Source organism: Callospermophilus lateralis, chromosome 7, assembly GCF_048772815.1.
Source record: "Callospermophilus lateralis isolate mCalLat2 chromosome 7, mCalLat2.hap1, whole genome shotgun sequence".
In the NCBI taxonomy this organism is placed as follows: Eukaryota; Metazoa; Chordata; class Mammalia; order Rodentia; family Sciuridae; genus Callospermophilus; species Callospermophilus lateralis.
Genome location: NC_135311.1, coordinates 129,923,533 through 129,942,019, shown reverse-complemented (window position 1 = coordinate 129,942,019; position 18,487 = coordinate 129,923,533). Strand labels below are relative to the sequence as shown.

The 18,487-nt window shown below is 47.3% G+C and overlaps 1 protein-coding gene across 1 annotated transcript in view; it reads right to left on the bottom strand.

Annotated features, from left to right (window-relative positions):
- Positions 1 to 1,032: 1,032 nt before the first annotated feature.
- The window catches only part of Kif17 (kinesin family member 17), a 41,782-nt gene continuing 24,327 nt past the window's right edge, over positions 1,033 to 18,487 (bottom strand). The window contains exons 11-15 of the mRNA XM_076863273.2: positions 16,736 to 16,967; positions 6,411 to 6,669; positions 4,851 to 4,918; positions 2,091 to 2,211; positions 1,033 to 1,211 (exon numbers count right to left, since the gene is read on the bottom strand). Coding sequence (XP_076719388.1) covers positions 1,033 to 1,211; positions 2,091 to 2,211; positions 4,851 to 4,918; positions 6,411 to 6,669; positions 16,736 to 16,967 — 859 coding nt within the window. The remainder of the gene's footprint in view (positions 1,212 to 2,090; positions 2,212 to 4,850; positions 4,919 to 6,410; positions 6,670 to 16,735; positions 16,968 to 18,487) is intronic.

Below are 18,487 nucleotides of genomic sequence, written 5' to 3'. Positions count from 1 at the left end.
CCTCATCGCTACAGCTTCATCTCTCTTGTCCCTGCTCAGGGCTGAGTGTTGCCACCTGGTGCTTTTTGCTCACGAAACTTCTGCCATCAGGAGTACCCTCCCCATATACCCATCTTGAACCTCCACGACCTTCTGCCTTCCTTACAGGAGGGAGCCCCGCCCCACCCAACACTCTCCCTTCAGAAAGGTTCTTTGTTCCCCTTAAAGTCTCTGACCTGGTGGGTAGTGTAGTCAGAGGCTTGCCTCTGTGGCTACCTAAGCACCCCACCCCAGCTTCTCCAGAGTGAGCTCCTGGTCCTATTAATAGTTCCACAAAGGGACCCTGGGTGACAGATTCTTTGAAATCTCTGACACTCTCCAAAGAAAAAAATACTCTTTTGTGTCTGCAGGTGCAGGGAGCCTGCTGGTTTTAAAATCTTGGGCCAGTGAGCGCCCATTCAGGACAGCTGCCATGGCCGCGAGATGCAGGGCCCAGGGATGTAGTCAGAGAGGGTCAGGGAGGGGATTTATTCTAAAAGGCAGTTTATTGGGCAGCCTAATGTGAAGCAGCCTTCTCAGCCCAGTGGAACCGCCCTCCAGGCTTCTTCCTGTGCCCCTCCTGCAGGGCAGGGCTTCCCTCTGGAAAGGGGGCAAATCACATGGAGGCACAAATTTCAGTCACCAAGATGTCGAGCATCATCCAAATGCTGGGGCTGGTGATGAAGGTGCCAAGGCAGGTCCGAAGCTTCTGAGGCCATCGAGGCAAAGGACAACACTGGTAGGCCCAAATTGCCGGCTCCAAGGTGGGAGGGTGGGTAGGAACACTGATGCGGTGCACAGAGGCGGAGCCGGGGCAGGCCTCTCCGAGGAGGACGAGGAGGAGGACGGCAGTCTCCGAGGCAGTCTCTGACGGCCAAGCCCCAAGCCCCAGGCATAGTGACTGAGGGCCCCCCTGGGCCCCAGGTCACTGTGGGGGGAGATGGGAGGAGGCCTGGGCGGGGCCAGCCAGCAGTTTCTTGGAGCCTAAAGGCAGGTGGTAGCGGGCAGCTGCCATCACAGAGGCTCACTGCCAAAGTTGCTTTTGCTTTTCTTCCGCCTAGCTTTGGTGAAGGGGATGTCGAGGGACTCCAGGCGGAAGGGCCGGGGCTGGGGCATTTCAGGGGCCTGGGCAAGCGGGATGGCAGAGTTGTTGCTGAGCGGGGAGCCGAGGCCTGGTGGTGAGCTGTGATGAGCTGTGGAGAAAGGGCAGGGGCTGGTGCACACAGGCATGGAGAGAGCTCCTGGGGTGTGCAGGGTGGAGGACGGGTAGCCCTCCCCTCCCAGCCAGAGGCCCTGGCTCTAAGGCTGCTCTAGTTGAGATCTCAGCATTACATCTGCATCCAAAGAATCTGGCTGGGGTTAGGGGTTCTAAAGCCTCAAACTGAGGCAGCCTGAGCACTCGGGCCAGACAAGCCGGGGTTCAAAGCCAAGCCCCATGACTCCCTAGCTGTGCAACCTCGGGCAAGTCACTCCACCTTTCGGAGCCTCAGTTTTCTCCTCTGCAACGTGGAGGACTCCGCTGATGCTCATGTCCCTTCTTTCGGACTCCTGCCCTTACTCCTCGGTCCACTCAGTCTCTTACATAACCCTCTGTATAGAACTAGGATTCATGCCGGGCGCAGTGGCGCACACCTGTAATGCCCTCTTGCCCTGCCAGCGCCCTTGTGGTGGTCCTTGAAGAGAGTCAGTCCTCATTTGGGGAAAGTCGCCACACCGGCATGAGGAAGCTGGGGAGTAACCAGTTTATTGGGCAGCCTAAAAGGCCGTTTATTGGGCAGCCTAATGTGAAGCAGCCTTCTCAGACCCGACCCACAGCACCAAGCCAGGGCCCTCCTGCGTGGCAGGGGAGACACCAGCCACACACAGTCTTCTCCCAAGCACCTACTATGTGCCAGGCCCTGGCTTGGTTATTTCCCCACCTCATCTCCTCTAATCCCACTCATTTTATTGCTAAAAAACACAAGGCTCATGGATGGAAAGGTGTTTTGAACCCAGGTCCATCCAACTCCACAACCACCCCCCATGCCTCTCCTAGGTGTGGGGGAGGGGACACAGGTGCACAGGACACTCACTGAGGCTCTTCATGGGATCTGAACTGAGGATCTGGTTGGCCCGCTTGGGACGGAAGTAGTTACTGGCAATATGTTCACTGTCACTCCGACTGAGCATCAGCTTGTAGCGGTCTTCCTCCTGCTGAGATGTCAAATCCTAGTGGGTCAAGACCCCTCATCTGCGCAGAGCTGATCTGGGCCCCTGCCTGGGGCTCAGCAGCCTCCAGAAGCCTGGTGGAGTGAGGCTGGCTTGAGCCTCCCCCAGGGTGCACCACAGGGCTGGAGGGACCATGGCCCATGGCAGCACACCCTGCCACAGACCCTGGAGCCCCGGGAGCAACTCAGGCAGCTGGGGATCAGGCAGTCAGTCTCCAGCCAGGCCCACACCTGCCTTCCCTCCCTTGTGATGGGGAGTACCTTGTTCCCTCCTGCCAGCTCCAACAGGGGCAAGGGTGATACAGAGCCCAAACTCCACAGCACAAGAAATAGAGTACTCAGCCCGCAGTTACCCTTATGACCACTGTGACTGGTATCTTGACCTCTCCGTCACCCAGAACAGACACTCCTCACTGCTGTCATAGACTGACTCTCTCCGTTCTGTCCCTCACCAGGTTCCCAGAAGGGTGATCATCCACAGGGCCCTGTGCTACAGGGCCAGACATATGACCCACACTGGGCCAATCACAGAGCATCATCCTCCTGAACAAAGTAATTGACCCAAGAATAGGCCCATAACCTGGGCAGAGCTAATGAGAACCTTTCCACCAGCTTCAGAGTGAGATTTTAAGGGACCAGGTCTCTCTTCCTTTTGGATCAACCTTTTTTGTGGTTGCAGGTTAAGACTTCATTTTTGAGAGAAATTCAAGGTGGCAGCTTAGAGGAAGGCTGCATGGCTTGGGATTCAAGCAGCAGGAACAGGCTCCTCAGTGAGACTGTGAACTCCTTCAGACAAGCATAGTCCGTCTGCCCAAACACCCTGACCTAGAGTGCTATGCAAAGTCTCTGGATGTGAGCTGAACAGAAGTTTTTAGGATCTACTTTGAGAACCCCAGATATCAATGATGACAGCTTCCACAAATGAGAGTGAACATTTGACCCTCGACTTCCTGAGTCTGGTTTATTTCATTTGGCATCACGTTCGCCAGCTCCATCCATCTGCCAGTAAATGACTCAGTTTCATTCTTCTTTTCATTCTTCTTTGTGGCTGGGTAAAACTCCATTGTATATAGACACTGTTTTTTGAAAAATTTTTTTAGTTGTAGATGGACACAATACCTTTATTTATTTTTTAATGTGCTTCCGAGGATCAAACCCAGTGCCTCACATATGTGAGGCAAGCGCTCTACCACTGAGCTACAACCCCAGCCCTATACACTCTTTTTTTATTTATTTATCTGTTGGATTGACATATAGTCTGATTCTATAACTTGGCTTCATTCTATAACTTGGCTATTATAAACTGCACTGCTCTGAAAAACTGATATGCATGAATCACTATTAGTTAGAAGGGAGAGCAATAGAATAAAGGGGATTGAGAGGGAGAGAGGAGGACAGGGGAGGTGCTAGGGGACAAAACTGACCAAATTATGCTATTTCCATGTGCAGTATACCACATGCATCCCACTGTTACGCATGATTATGATGCACTAACTTAACAAAAATACTGATGTTAGAAGGGATACCGGTAAAGTAGAAGAAGGGGACCAAGGTGAGGGGAAAGGAAGAGAAAGGGGAAGTACTGTGATCAACCTGTTATGTGCAAATACAAATATCACCCCCCTCTTTGGTACAATTATGATGCACCAACAAAAACATAGAAAGACGGGGGGGAAAAAAAGCAACTTTGCCTTTTCCATGAAGTTAAGCCATCAAAGCAGCCAGTCTAGCTCCAGACCAGCATGAGAGGCCACCCTAAGCTGCTCAGGCAGAGGAGCCTGGCATGATCTGTGTGCATTTCTGAAACGTTCATAATGACTGAAGGCAAGGGTCAGCAAATGACAGCCAATGGGCAAATCTAGCCCATAAATAAAGTTTTATTAGAACACAGTATTCATTTATGTTCCATCTATTTCTGGTTTTGTGCTAGGGTGATGGAGTTGTGACAGAGATCACATGGCCAACAAAGGCTAAAGCGTTTACTTTCAGATCCTTTTCAGAAAAGGACTGTGACTCCTGCTATATAAGGATCCACGTTACTATTGCGCTACAAAACATGGGAGCTATGAAATTAAATGACTTTAGAATCCCAACCATTGCTCGTGGGCACTCTGAGGACCATTTTGGCCCCGGTGACCAACTAGGGTCCAGGGAATGAGAAGGTGCCATTTGTCTTCTAGGGTTGAGGCTCAAGCCTCTGTTGGACACCAGTAGGACAGGCCGCCCCCAGCTGTCTACCTTTCCTCTGGTCCTTTGGAGCATATGTGCCCCTGACTGAGGGCCAGAGGGGACTGAAGTCCAGGTGCCAATGAGTGACAGAAAAGATCCAGGCTCAGGCTGGGGTTGTGGCTCAGTGGTCTGGGGCTGTGGCTCAGTGGTGAAGGTACTGGGTTAGATTCCCTAGCATGTGTGAGGTACTGGGTTAGATTCTCAGCCGCATATCAATAAATAAAATAAAGGTCCATTGACAACGTAAAAAAATTAAAGAAAAGAAAAGATCCATGCTCAGCCCTTGCTTCAATCCTTAGGCATGATGAAAGTAGCCCCCTTCCCAGTAGCAACGCTGGCCCCTTCACTGTGGGAGCAGAGACCCCGTCCCACCCTGCCCGCTCCCATGGGCCTTACCATGTTTGGCTCCCCATTGTCGGGTGCAGAGGTCTTGCGGGCTGACTTGTTCTGTTGCCCAGTTGGAACTGCTATGAGAAAACAAGAGCTGAAAAGCCAACAGTGGAAGGGAACAGGTGGGGTACTATCCCAGAGGTGGGGTCAAGCCAGGCTTGAGCTAGAAACAAGCCATGTCCCAGCCCCACCTAAATGTCCTTGGGAGTGCTCAGATGCCAGAAAAGCCACTCTCCCACTTCCAGGATGGTGGGTGGGTGGGGGAAGGGAGAGAAGTGGGGGAAGGGAGAGATTCACCTGTTGCCCAGAGCTCATGGGAAATGGAGCCAGCTGGAGTTTTAACAGGAGGGTGAGGCCCTGAACCAACACTGGCCAGGGGGAGCTTGTGACTCCCCAGGTCTGTGCGTGGGGAGAGCCATAAGGATTCTGGCTGTGGAGATGTCCAAGGCAGCCTTCCTCTGGTGAGCAAACTCCCGGAGGGTAACAGGTGCCCTGTTTTCCACACTTGGAATATTCCACAGTTTCTCCCTGGAACCCGTAAGATGACTCATACATGCTCAGGGCCTAGCTGCTATGGTAATGTCCTTGGTGAGGAGGCTCTGTGCTAGAGTCTTATCAGCCTCAACCTTGGTCTCAGACACTCAGCTCCTGGGGCTAAAGGAGCTCTCTCAGACAACACCATGTGTCACTGCGCCTACATCTGCCCACAGAACAGTAACTTTATACAACGAGCTTACGTTCTAATGATGCCAATGAGGCTCATGTAACCTATGGATATCAACAAAGCTGGCAGCTCAGCGAGCAGCCCTTTTACTTCGCCCCTCCCCTGGTGGCTTCTCTGTCTCTCTTTGTGTTTTCTTTAGAGAGAGCGCCACAGCAAATCTGACTTTACTCCGAGACTCGTCCAAGGTGGATGGGTCCTTAAGATTATCTCAGCCAACCCCTGATTTTGTCAAGAAGCCCAGAGAAGGTCAGCGAGTGATCTTCCTAAAGTCACACAGGAGTCAGTGACCAAAGCAGAGGCTGAACCTGGCCTGAGCCCTGAACAGCTGGCTTCCCTCTGCGGTGCTGCAGCTCACTGCAGGCTTTCAAGCTCGGGTAAGTCCCTCACACCCTGTGAGACTGGTTTCCTTGCATGTGTGATAGGTGTCGTGACCATCACCCTTGGCAGGGCTGATGTAGGGATGAAATGGAACAATGATGACAATGGTAATGACACCAGGGACCACGCACCCCATGCTAGGCAGTGCTTGAAGGCTTCCACATGTCTGAACATGTCATAACCCTCTCAGCAACTCTAAGGAAGGTCCTATTATTCACCCCATGTCACAGATGAGGACATTGAGTCCCCAAGGGATCACCCAAGGAATGGTGCAGCCAGAATTCCAACCTACATCATGGCCTCCAGAGCATGCCACCCTCCCAGGGGCCCGGCATGTGGGGTGCCCAGGGTCACGCGTCTGTTGCACCCAAAACCTGCAGGGAGAGGCTGGGCTCCCTTTCCCTCTGCACAGCGGCCAACTGTGAAGGAGGCAGGGAGGTCCATGGGGCAGCTGAGCTCCTGACCTACTGGAAGGCTGGTTTTGATGATGATGGGCTCTGGGATCTTCCAGAAGCCACTATCCTCATCCCAGCACGACTCGCGCCGAATCCTATCCAGGTTGCTGTAGTTGCAGTCCCTGCGGATCAGGGGCTGCACCTGTTCCAGAAGTTGCTGGAAGAGCATGGAGTCGCGCTCCTGCCGACGGATAGTGGCCAGATAATCGATCTTCTCCAGCTGGAATTCTGACTGAAGATCTTTGATTTCCACTTCTGCTGCCCGGAGCTGAAAGCCAAGAACGATGACAAGTAGTGAGCAGGGGAAGATGCCCCGCTGCACAACGGGCCACCCTGTCCATGGCCTGCCAGCCGCCCTCATCACTGGTCACTGGTCCACTCACCCTCTGCCTCTCGCCTTCACCACCGTCCAGCCAATTCTCCATCCCCCCACCCTCCTCTGACACCCACTGATCTCTCCACCCATCCAATTATTCCCCTCCCGCCTCTCCACCCAGTAGGTAATGAGCACCTAGTGTGTCCACAGTGTGCAGAAAGCTGACCCTCAACCCCGCTGCCAGCTCGGGCACTACTCCACATCCTACACTCATGACAGGGCCTTTTAGAAGTACCCATGTGCAACACGACCTTCACCCAGGTCTATAGCTCTGTCACGGTGTGACAAACACTGCCCCTTAATTTGATGTATTCCAAATGGTTTGGTCTCACCCCCCACAACTGGCCCTTCCCTTCCCTCCTAAGCCCAGGTGACTATAATGCCAACTCTTCCCTGTTTTGCCTGAGCCCCAAGACCCCTCATGCACTCTACTCCTTGAGGAGCAGGTACAGGTGATTCGCAAAGAACAACATTGTGCACACCAAGGAAAAGAAACTAAAATCCACATCCCTGAGGAACTTAGGTGCAAACATCCTTGACAAAATTTTAGCAAATCATATTCAACAACATGTTAAAAAGACTGTATATCATGACCAAGTTGCTTTTCTTCCAGAGATGCAAGGATGGTTTAACATGCAAATCAATAAATGTACTTCATCACATAGTAGAATTAAAGGACAAAAAAAAAAAAAAAAACACTTAGTCATCTCAATAGATGCAGAGAAAGCCTTTGACAAAATTCAGTAACTATTCATGACAAAAACACTGAAGAAACTGAGGGACAGAAGAAATCATAAAGGCTGTGTATGAAAAACTCAAAACCAATCTTAATAATAAATGGGGGAAAACTGAAAGCATTTCCTTTAAAATTTGGAATAAGACAAGGATGTCGACTCTCACCTCCTATTTAATATAGTACTTGAAATTCTAGCCAGAGCAATTAGCAAGAGAAGGAAACAAAAGGAAGGAAAACAGGAAAGAGGGGCTGGGGCTATAGCTCAGTGGCAGAGCCTGTGTGAGGCCCTGGGTTCGATCCTCAGCACCACATGTGAAACAAAATAAAGGCACGCTGTCCATCTACAACAACAAAAAATACAAATGAAAAAACAGGAAAGAAGTCAAATGATCACTGTTTGCAGATTATATGATCCTAAAAGATCCAATAAGCCCCACCCAAATCCTGCTAGAGCTAATAAACAAATTTGATAAAGGAGCAGGTTACAAAATCACCACACAAAAATTAATAGCTTTCCTATATACCAGCGATGAATCTGTTAAGAAACCAGGAAAAAAAAAAAAAAAAAAAAAGCCCATTCACGATATCCTTGAAAAACAAAACCAAAAACCTAGGAATGAATCTAACCAAGGAGGTGAAAGATTTCTACAATGAAAACTATAAAACATTGAAGAAAGAAATTGAAGCCCTCAGAAGAAAGACCTCCCTTGTCCATGGATAAGCAGAGTTAATATTGGTAAAATGACCCTACTATACCAAACGCTATATACAGATTCAATGCAACCCACATCAAAATGCCAATGACATTCTTCACAAAACTAGAAAAAAACAGTACGAAAATTCATTTGGAATAATAAAAGACCCAGAATAGCTAAAGCAACTCTAAGCCAAAAACGTAATGCTGGAGGCATACCTGACTTCAAATTATACTACAGAGCTATAGTAACAAGAACTGCATGGTACTGAATAAAAACAGACACAGAGACCAATGGTACAGAATAGAAGGCACAGACACAAACCCACATACAGTCATCTGATCCTAGATGAAGATGCCAAAAATATACATTGGAGAAAAAACAGCCTCTTTAACAAAAAGTGCTGGGAAAACTGGTATGTAGAAGGAGACTAGACCCTTCTCTCTCCTTCTCTCCCTTCCTTCCTCCCCCCCACCTCTCTCTTTACAAGGGTTTGGAGGGGAATACCAGGAATTGAACTTAAGGCACTGAACCACATCCCTAGTCTTTTTTTAAAATTTTTTCTTTCTTTCTTTTTTAGTTTTAGGTGGACACAATATCTTTATTTTTTTTATTTTTACGTGGTGCTGAGAATCGAACCCAGTGCCTCATGCATGCTAGGTGAGTGCGCTACCACTTGAGCCACATCTCCAGCCCTCCTTTTTATTTTTATTTTGAGACAGAGTCTCACTAAGTTGCTGAGGCTTGGTTTGAACTTGTGATCCTCTTGCCTCAACCTATTGAGTCTCTGGGATTATAGGTGTGCACCACCTCACCCTATGCAACTCCTGGAAGAAAATGTAGGGTCAACACTCCAGCATAGAGGCACAGGCAACGACCTTCTCAATAGGACCCCTAAAGCTCAGGACATAATGACAAGAGTTAATAAATGGGAAGGCATCAAATTAAAAAGCTTCTGCACTTCAAAGTGAACAATTAAGAATATGAAGAGAGGGGCTGGGGATGTGGCTCAAGCGGTAGCGTGCTCCCCTGGCATGCGTGCGGCCCGGGTTCGATCCTCAGCACCACATACAAACAAAGATGTTGTGTCCGCCGAAAACTAAAAAATAAAAAAAAATATTAAAATTCTTAAAAAAAAAAAAGAATATGAAGAGAGAAACTCTTTGCTAGTGTCAATCCACTTTTCTGTCAGAGGATTAACATCTAAACTATATAAAGAAATCAAAAAAACTTTTACACCAAAAATATCAAATAACCCAATTAATCAATGGGCAAATGAATTAAACAGACACTTCTCAAAAGAAATACAAATGGCCAACAAATATACCAAAAAAAGGGGCTGGGGCTGGGGCTATAGCTCAGTGGTAGAGCGCCTGCCTCTCATGTGTGAGGCCGTGGGTTCGATCCTCAGCACCAAATAAAAATAAATTTATTTTTTCCACCTACAAAAAAATTTTTTTTTTAATGTTACTAGAGGGGCTGGGGTTGTAGCTCAGTAGTAGAGCACTTTCCTAGCACATTTGAGGCACTAGGTTTGATCCTCAGCACCACATAAAAATAAATAATAAAGATATTATGTCCACCTACAACTAAAAAAATTTTAAAAAACCAAATATACAAAAAAATGTCCAACATCATTAGCCATTAGAGAAATGCAAATTAGTACTACACTGAGATTTCATCTCACTTTAGCAAGAATGGCAGTCTTCAAGAAAACAAATAATATTAAATACTGAGAGGATGTGGAGAAAAAGGGACACTTTTATACTGTTGGTGGGATTGTAAATTAGTACAACCAATATGTAAATCAGTATGGAGGTTCCTCAAAAGACTAGGCATGGTGGGACTGGGGTTGTGGCTCAGTGGTGGAGCGCTTGCCTTGTACGTGTGAGACCCTGGGTTCCACCCTCAGCACCACATAAAAATAAATAAATAAAATACAGGTATTGTGTCCATCTACAACTAAAAAAATATTTTAAAAAAAAAGACTAGGCATGAACCCACCATGTGACCCAGCTATCCCACTGCTCAGGATTTATCCTAAAGAATTAAACTCATCATACTACAGTGATCTGTGCACACCTATGTGTATAGCAGCACAATTCACAATAGCCAAACCATGAAACCAGCCTAAGTATCCATCAGTGAATAGAGAAAATGTTGGAGTTTTACTCAGCCATCAAGAAAAATGAAACTACATCATTTGCAGGAAAACATCATGTCAAATTAAATAGGTGAGTGTGGTGGTACACGCCTGTGGGAGGCTGAGGCAGGAGGGTCTCGAGTTCAAAGCCAGCCTCAGCAACAGTGAGGTGCTAAGCAACTCAGACCCTCTCTCTAAATAAAATACAAAATAAGGCTGGGGGTATGGCTCAGTGGTTGAGGGTACTCCTGAGTTCAATCCCTGGTACCAAAACAAAAAAACAAACAAAGAAAAACAGCATCATGTTAAGTGAAACAAGTCAAACTCAAAAGGTGAAGCACCATATGTTTTCTCTCATATGTGGAAGCTAGAGAGGAAAAAGGAAAAGAAAGGTGGCAGGTGATCCCATGAAAAGCAAAGGGAGATCGGTAAAATGGAGGGAGGGGTACAGGGCGTGAGAGGAGGGGGGAGGATGTGCTGGGGAGGGATATTGGTCAAACTATATTGTTATATGGTGTGCATATACGAATATGTAACAATCCTACCATTACATACAACTATAATGCACCAACTATAAACCACCAAAGAGGTTTAAAAAAAGAACAGTGTCACAAACTGCTGGAAATTGTCATCTCCTAGTCAACATGGAAGACACCTGGCAGGACACAGATAGCAGGGATTGTCACTGATTGATTTCTGCTTCCTAAGCTGAGAGGAACATACATGGTGCTCGTGGTTACCATCATCAAATCTTCTTGAACATCTACAATCATTCACAATGACTTCTTTGTTAGATGGGGCCTCACTATGTTGCCCAGGCTGGCCTTGACCTCCTGGGCTCAAACACTCCTCTTGCCTCAGCCTCCCAGGTAGGGGGGGAATAAAGCTGTGTGCCACTATGCCAGCCTTGATAATTTCTAAAACTGCTTTATTGAGATATAATCTACGTGTCAATCCATGTACTGTCCACAGTCCACAGTACAGTTCAAGCCCAGTGTCAGGACACATGCCTGTAGTCCCCACTACTCAGAAGGCTGAGATGGAGGATGAAGTTCAAGGCAACATGGTGAGATCCTCCTAAACGAATAAATGTAAGGTGTGCAATTCAGTGGTTCTGACGATTCCATGAAGTTGTTCAACCATCATTCCAATCAATTTTAGAGCATTTCATCCCCTAAAAAGAAACCCCAGACTCATGTGCAGTCATGCCCAAGTCCTCCCCACCTCCAGCTCTAAGCAATCTTTCTTAGTCTTTCTGCCCACATAGGTTTGCCACTTCTGGACATACACATGGAATCTCTTCTGTCTGGTTTCTTCTCTTAGCATAATGTTTTCAAAGGTCATCCATGTTATAGCCTCTATAACAAATGTTTTCAAAGGTCATCCCTTTCTATCGCCAAATATATTCTATTATATGGCTGTACCACACTTTATGTTTCCCCAAACTTGTTTGTTTTTTTCCCCTTTGGAGTTATGAATAATGCTGTTATAAAGATTAGTGTACAATTTTTTTTTTCAATCCTGGGAAGCAAGCCCAGGGCCTTATGAATGCAGGCAAGTACTCTACCACTGGGCTACAGCCTCAGCTCAAGTATACACACTTTTTGGTTTTCGTTTTTTAACTCAAGGGCAATTCACCACTGAGCTACATCCCCAGCTCTTTCTATTTTTTATGAGACAAGGTGTTGCTAAGTTGTTGGGGCTGGTTTTGAACTTACAATCCTCCTGCCTTAGTCTCCCAAGTTGCTAGATTACAGGTGTGTACCACTGAGCCAGCCAACTGTACAAACTTTTAAGTGGACATATTTTCCTATCTCTTGAGCTAACTGCTGGGTCACATGGCACACCATACTTAACCATTGGGGGTTAACAATGTGTTTTCCACAGTAGCTGCACCATGCCTCCCACCCATCAGCAGGGTATGAGGCTTCCAATTTCTCCACATTATTACCAACATTTGTTTCCCGTCTTCATCATCACAACTGTAACAGTTGTCAAGTGGTATCTCACTGTGGTTCTGATTGGCATTTTCCAAAGAGTTGATGATGCTGAACATCTTTTCATGTGCCTATTGGCTCTTTGTGTGTCTTATTTGGAGAAATATACATTTGTATCTTTTTCCCATCCTTAAATTGGGTTTTTGTTGTCTTTTTTATGACTGGGTTGTATTTTTTTATATTACAGACACAGTACCTTACCAGATATATGGTTTGCAAATATTTTCTCTCATTCTGTAAACTGTCCTTTCTCTTTATTGACAGTGCCCTTTCAAGAACAAAGTTTTCTTTTCTTTACTTTTTTTGCACCAAGGATTGAACTTGGATGCTTAACCATGGAGCCACATCTCCAGCCCTTTCTTCCTGAGAGAGAGTCTCATGGAGTCGATCTGTAGATGGCTTTGAGTGCTGCCATTTTTCCAGGGGTAAGTCCTCCACTTCTTGAATATGACGAAGCTGTTTCTTTAGGTCTTAATTTCTTTCAATGTTTTAAAGTTTTCAGAATGTAAATTGGGCACTTCTTTTGTTAAATTTATTCCTATTTTATTATTTTTTATGTAAATTAAATTGTTTACTTTATTTGCAGATGCAGATTGTTCATTGCAAGTGTAAAGAAATACAGTCAATTTTGGTTTACTGACCTTATATTCTGCAATTCTGAGGAGCTCATTTACTGATTCTAATTAGTTTTTGTTGTTGTTGTTGCAGTCCTGGGGATTGAACCCAGGGGTACTCTACCACTGAGCTACATCCCTGACCTTTTTATGTTTTGAGACGGGGTCTCACTAATTTCCCAAGCTAGCCTTGAACTTGCGATCCTCCTGCCTCAGCCTCCCAACTAGCTGGGATTATAAGTGTGTGCCAAGGTGCCCGGATAATTCCAATTTTTTAAGTGGATTCCTCCTATACATGAGATCATGTCATTTGCAGATATAGTTTTATCCCCTTCTCCAATCTGGATGCCTTTTCTTTCATTTTCTTGCCATTTGTCCCAGTTACACCCTCCAGCCCAGTATCCAATGGGAGTGTGGAAAACAAACCTCCTTTTCTTATTCCCTGACTTTAGGGCAAAACATTTGGTCATTTGCCATTAAAAAGATGGAACCTGGGGCTGGGGCTGTAGCTCAGGGGCAGAGCACTTGCCTACCATGTGTGAGGCCCTGGGTTCAATCCTCAGCACCACATAAAAATAAATAAAACAATTTTTAAAAAAGAAGAAAGCTGGGATTTTTCATAAATGTTCTCTATCAGGTTGAAATGGTTCCCTTCTATTCCTAGTTTGCTTTATATTTTTATCATGACAAGTATTGAATTCTATCAAATGTTTTCTCCAAATTTATCAAGATGATCTTGATCTGTGATGTTTGTCATTTATTCTTTTTTTTCCCCTTTCTCTCTCTCTTTTTTTTAATACAGTGCTTGGGATTGAACCCATTATACCTTCAAGGCAAGTACATTTGTCCTTGATTCTATTGATATGAGGTATTACCTTAATTGATTTGGGGGATGCTAAACCAGCCTTGCATTCCTGGGATAAGTTCCTCTTCAGTATGATTTATAATACGTTTTTTTTTTTTATCTTGTTGGAATTGGTTTTCTAGTATTTTGTGGGGCATATTATGTCTCTAGTCATAAGAAATATTCATCCATAGTATTCTGATATCTTAGTCTGATATCAGGGTAATACTGGTCCTGCAGGATAAGTTGAGAAGTATTCCCTTTTATTTCACAATAATTTTTAAAATATCTTTTTAAACCAAAACCTTCATTTTGCAAATAATACTTAGTTATATGATATAATGGACTGGCATGGTGATGCATGCTGGTAATCCCAGAAACTTGGGAGGCTGAAGTAAGAGGCTTTCAAGTTCAAGGGCAGCCTCAAAAACTTAGTGAGACTGTCTCAAAATCAAAAGTCAAAAGTTCTGGGGATGTAGCTCAGTGGTAGAATGTCCCTGGGTTCAATCCCTAATACTGCAAAAAAAAAAAAAAAAAAAAAAAAAAAAAATATATATATATATATATATATATATATATATATATATATATATATATGGAGGTGGGGGGAGGGAGGGAACAGACTCCATATAAGAAAGAAAAAAAGAAACTAGATATTTTAATAAAATTAACAAGGTATATCCAACATCTAAATGAAGACAGGGAAAACACTCCTGGAGGACACAAAACTTGATTTGAACCAACAGGAAGCTAAGTCATGCTCCTGGACAGGAAAATCCATCTTGTAAAGGGATCAATACTTCTAAGCTAATTTATAAACATGACGTGACCCTCCTCTAATATCCAACCTTTCCTCTCTATCTGAATTTGTTTTGCGCTGCCTGATTTTTTTTTATCAGTTCATCAAATGTTTGTCAGACAGAAAACAGAGGAGTGAGCCCCTAAAGGAAGGAACCGAGCTGGCTGCCCCAAACCTTCACCTCCATCTTCAACAGTTCCCGATAGTCCAGAAAAATAAGACTCCAGAACTAGCAGAGAACAGACACATCCAAGCGAAGCTGCTGTAAGAATCCGAAATGAATAACAAAGTATTTTTGCTGAAGGAAATTCTCACAAGAACCAAACATGCAGATCAAAAATCTATCCCAGGGGGGCTGAGGTCATGGCTCAGTGGTAGAGCACTTGCCTAGCATGTGAGAAGCACAGGGTTCAATTCTCAGCACCACATATAGATAAATAAAGATCCATTGACAACTAAAAAAATATTAAAAAACAAACCCAGCAACAACAAATTGTGCTTATCAACAAAGGATAACTTTAAAAAAAAATCTAACACAGGGGCTGGGGTTGTGGCTCAGTGTTAGATGCTCCTAGCATGCGTGAAAGAAAATATTTATGTGGTATTGGGTCCGATCCTCAGTACCACATAAATATAAAATAAAGATATTGTGTCTACCCAAAACTGAAAAATAAATATTTTTTAAAAAATGTAACACAGGGCTGGGGCGTGGCTCAGTATAGCACACTCCCTTGGCGCATAAGGTCCTGCGCTCCATCCCCAATGCCACAAAAGGGAAGACAGACAGATAACACCCAACTTGAGAAAAATTAGCTCAGCAAAGTCCACAAGTCTGAAAGTTTCAAATACGAAACTGAAAAACTTAAAACAGAAGTGGACCAAGAAGATGTAAAATGGGACTCTAACGGAACCTCAGGAAAGAAAGAGAAAAATAGGAAGACAGCCAAAGCAATATCAGAAACTACGAGGCTAAAGGAGGCAGCTGCGGATACAGCTGGTAGAGGGCTCGCCTCGCACGCACAAGGCCCTGGGTTCAATCCCCAGCACCACACACACACACACACACACACACACACACAAAAAGGTAAAGGAGAGAGACATCAGCTTCCCATGTGCAGGGGCTGGGAGGGGCTGCACTTGTAAGAAGGGAGCGACACAGCCACGGGCAGCTGCACCCTCCCCACTGCCCTGGCCTTCCTTCTGCTCAGCACAGGCTGGCCTCCTGCTCCCTTCAGCTCTGGCTGGCACCTCCCTCTGCCCGCAGGACCCCACAAGCTGACTCCCTTGTCTTTCAGTCCCCTTCATGGGAACACTTCTGTCCCCCACTGTGACCACCTGGGATACATCTGGAGTTCTTCTGTCTTGAATGCTGGCACGTGGGGACACTCACTTTGTGCAAATGAAATTTGTCTCTGTGCACATCACCTTCCATAAACCTGACCAAGTGTGGTGGTGCTACTCAGGAGGCTGAGGCAAGAGGACTGCAAGTTGGAGGCCAGCCATGACAGATTGACAAGGCCCTAAAGACTTAGCAAGACCCTGTCTCAAAATAAAGCATAAGGGCTGGGGTTGTGCTCAGTGGTTGAATGCTTGCCTGGGTTCCAGCCTCAGCAAAACACAAAAATAAATAAATCCATTAAATAAAGGTATTGTGTCCACCTACAACTAAGAATATTTAAAAATAAAACAAAACTTTAAAAAAGAGGGCGGGGCTGAGGATGTGGCTTAGTGGTTAAGCAACCCTGGGTTCAATCCCTGGTATCAAAAAAAAAAAAAAAAAAAGGGGTGGGGGGTGGGGGCTGAGGATGTAGCTGGTGAGGGCGCCGGGCCAGTCCTCAGTACTGCAAACACAAGGGGAAGGCAACAGCCAGGAGGAGGCGCCCCTGGCACTCTCTTCACAGCACTCGGGCTGGGGGCCTCTTGCTGATCCTCCCCGGGGCGTTCTAGTTCCTGCACACTCTCTCACACTAGACAGGACAGCAGGGACATACCTGCACTGTGACTGCCGGCTGCCAGCATTAGAGCAGGGCATGGCACACAGCAGGTGCTTAATAAGGGCTTACTAAGTTCCTGAGCGCCCTGCGCATCCTGTGACCCCGGGCTGGGGGCGGGTGCCGGCCGCCGCCTCACCTTCCTCTGCATCTTCTCCAGCAGCTTGCTCTTGGCCCTCACTTCCTCCTGGATGGAGTCGTAGACGTTGAGCAGCACCCAGTCCCCGCTGTCCTCGTCCGAGTTCTGCAGCGCCGCCACCAGCTGCTTTTTGCGCTCGTCCGCATACCGCTTCCGCCGCTTGTGCTTCTCCTTCAGGTCCTTGTTCTTGGCCTGCTCCCCGCCCACCACCTGCTGCTCCAGCAGCTGCAGGCTGCCGGCGCCGAGGAGAAAGCAAAATGGCAGAACCTGCCCATGAGGGAGCCTCAGGCACCAGAGCTCCTTCCACGTCCACCTAACTTCAAGCCTGGGCACTTGGCCACAGGAGGGGCGAGAGTGTTCCCATGGTCTCAGAGGTACCCAGGCCCCCTGCCCTGATGCTGCCAGGCCCTTTAAGAGCAGAAATGTTGGCTGGCACAGCAGCGCAGCCTGCAATCCCAGCAACTCCGAAGGCTGAGGCAGGAGGATCACAAGTTCAAGACCGGCCTCAAGGCCCTGTCTCAAAATAAAAAATATATAAACATCTGGGAATGTGGCTCAGTGGTAGAGTGCCCCAGGCTCAATCTCTGGTGCAAAAAAAAAAAAAAAAAAAGAAAAGAAAAGAAAAAAGGACAAATGTTAAATAACTACAGAGGCCCACGGGCTCTCCACTGTCTAAGCACCACAGAAACGTTTTAGGCCCTGCCTCCTTCCAAAGGGGTGGAAGGCCAGGGAACAAGAGGCATCAGAGGGTTCCTGGAACGGTGTGTGTGTGTGTGTGTGTGTGTGTGTGTGTGTGTGTTAAGGAGGGGGAGAAAGGAACTCAGGGCAGCCAGGCCCTGGGGTGGCTGTGTCCTCTAGGCTCCCTGGCAGCCAGGACAGAAGGGGACCATGTCCAAGCCCCTCTTCTGGGACCCCATGAGGATGGAGAACACACCTAGGGACACCAGGGCCCCTCTTTCTTTCTCCTTACACACCCCAGGCTCACCCCAGCTTGTGGCTAGAGCTCCTCCCAGCAGTTTGCCAGCCCACACCGCTGCAGGCGCAGATCGTCACCCAGGGGCATGTGGCCGGCACACCCTGCTCAGGAGTCCCCCTCTGTGAAGCCTTCCCTGACCTTCACTCCAAACCCCACTGTGAGAACAGCCACAAGGAACGCGGGGGCCTCCTCTGGACGCTGCCTTGTTTACCCTCACTGGCTCCTCAGGCTGCGGCCCATGAGGTCACGGGTTCTACAGATGAGAAGCCCGGGCCCAGGGAGGTTGAAAGTCTGCCTGAAGGGGCAGGAGGCAGCAGGGAGCCCAGCAGTGGGGCTGTGGTCCCGTTAGCTTCTCTCTGCCCAGATGCAGGCACCGGTCCAGAGCCTGGATGTCTAGCGCCCCCGGAAGGGAGGTCCCTGAAGACCCAGCAGCACCCTATTCTGGGTGCCTCCTGGTGCCCAGAGCTCAGATCCTGCTTGAACTGTGGTGCGGATATCAGGAGGAAGTGGAGCCTGGCCCACTGTCCTGGAGCTGGGCTAATGGGATCCCCATCAGCAGAAGTGAGTGGTGGGCTCAAGACAGTGACTTTGACAAAGCCATGAAGTAACTGAAGAAAGCCCAGCTCTCCAGGAGGTCCCAGGGGCCCTGGGGTGGCTTGTTCCCAAGGCAGGTGAGTCCCACATCATGGAGGGCAGTGGAGGCCCGCCAGAGGAACTGGGGACTCAGCTAGGACCCAGAGCCAGGCTGGGGAGGCTGGGCCACCATGGCCCCTTGA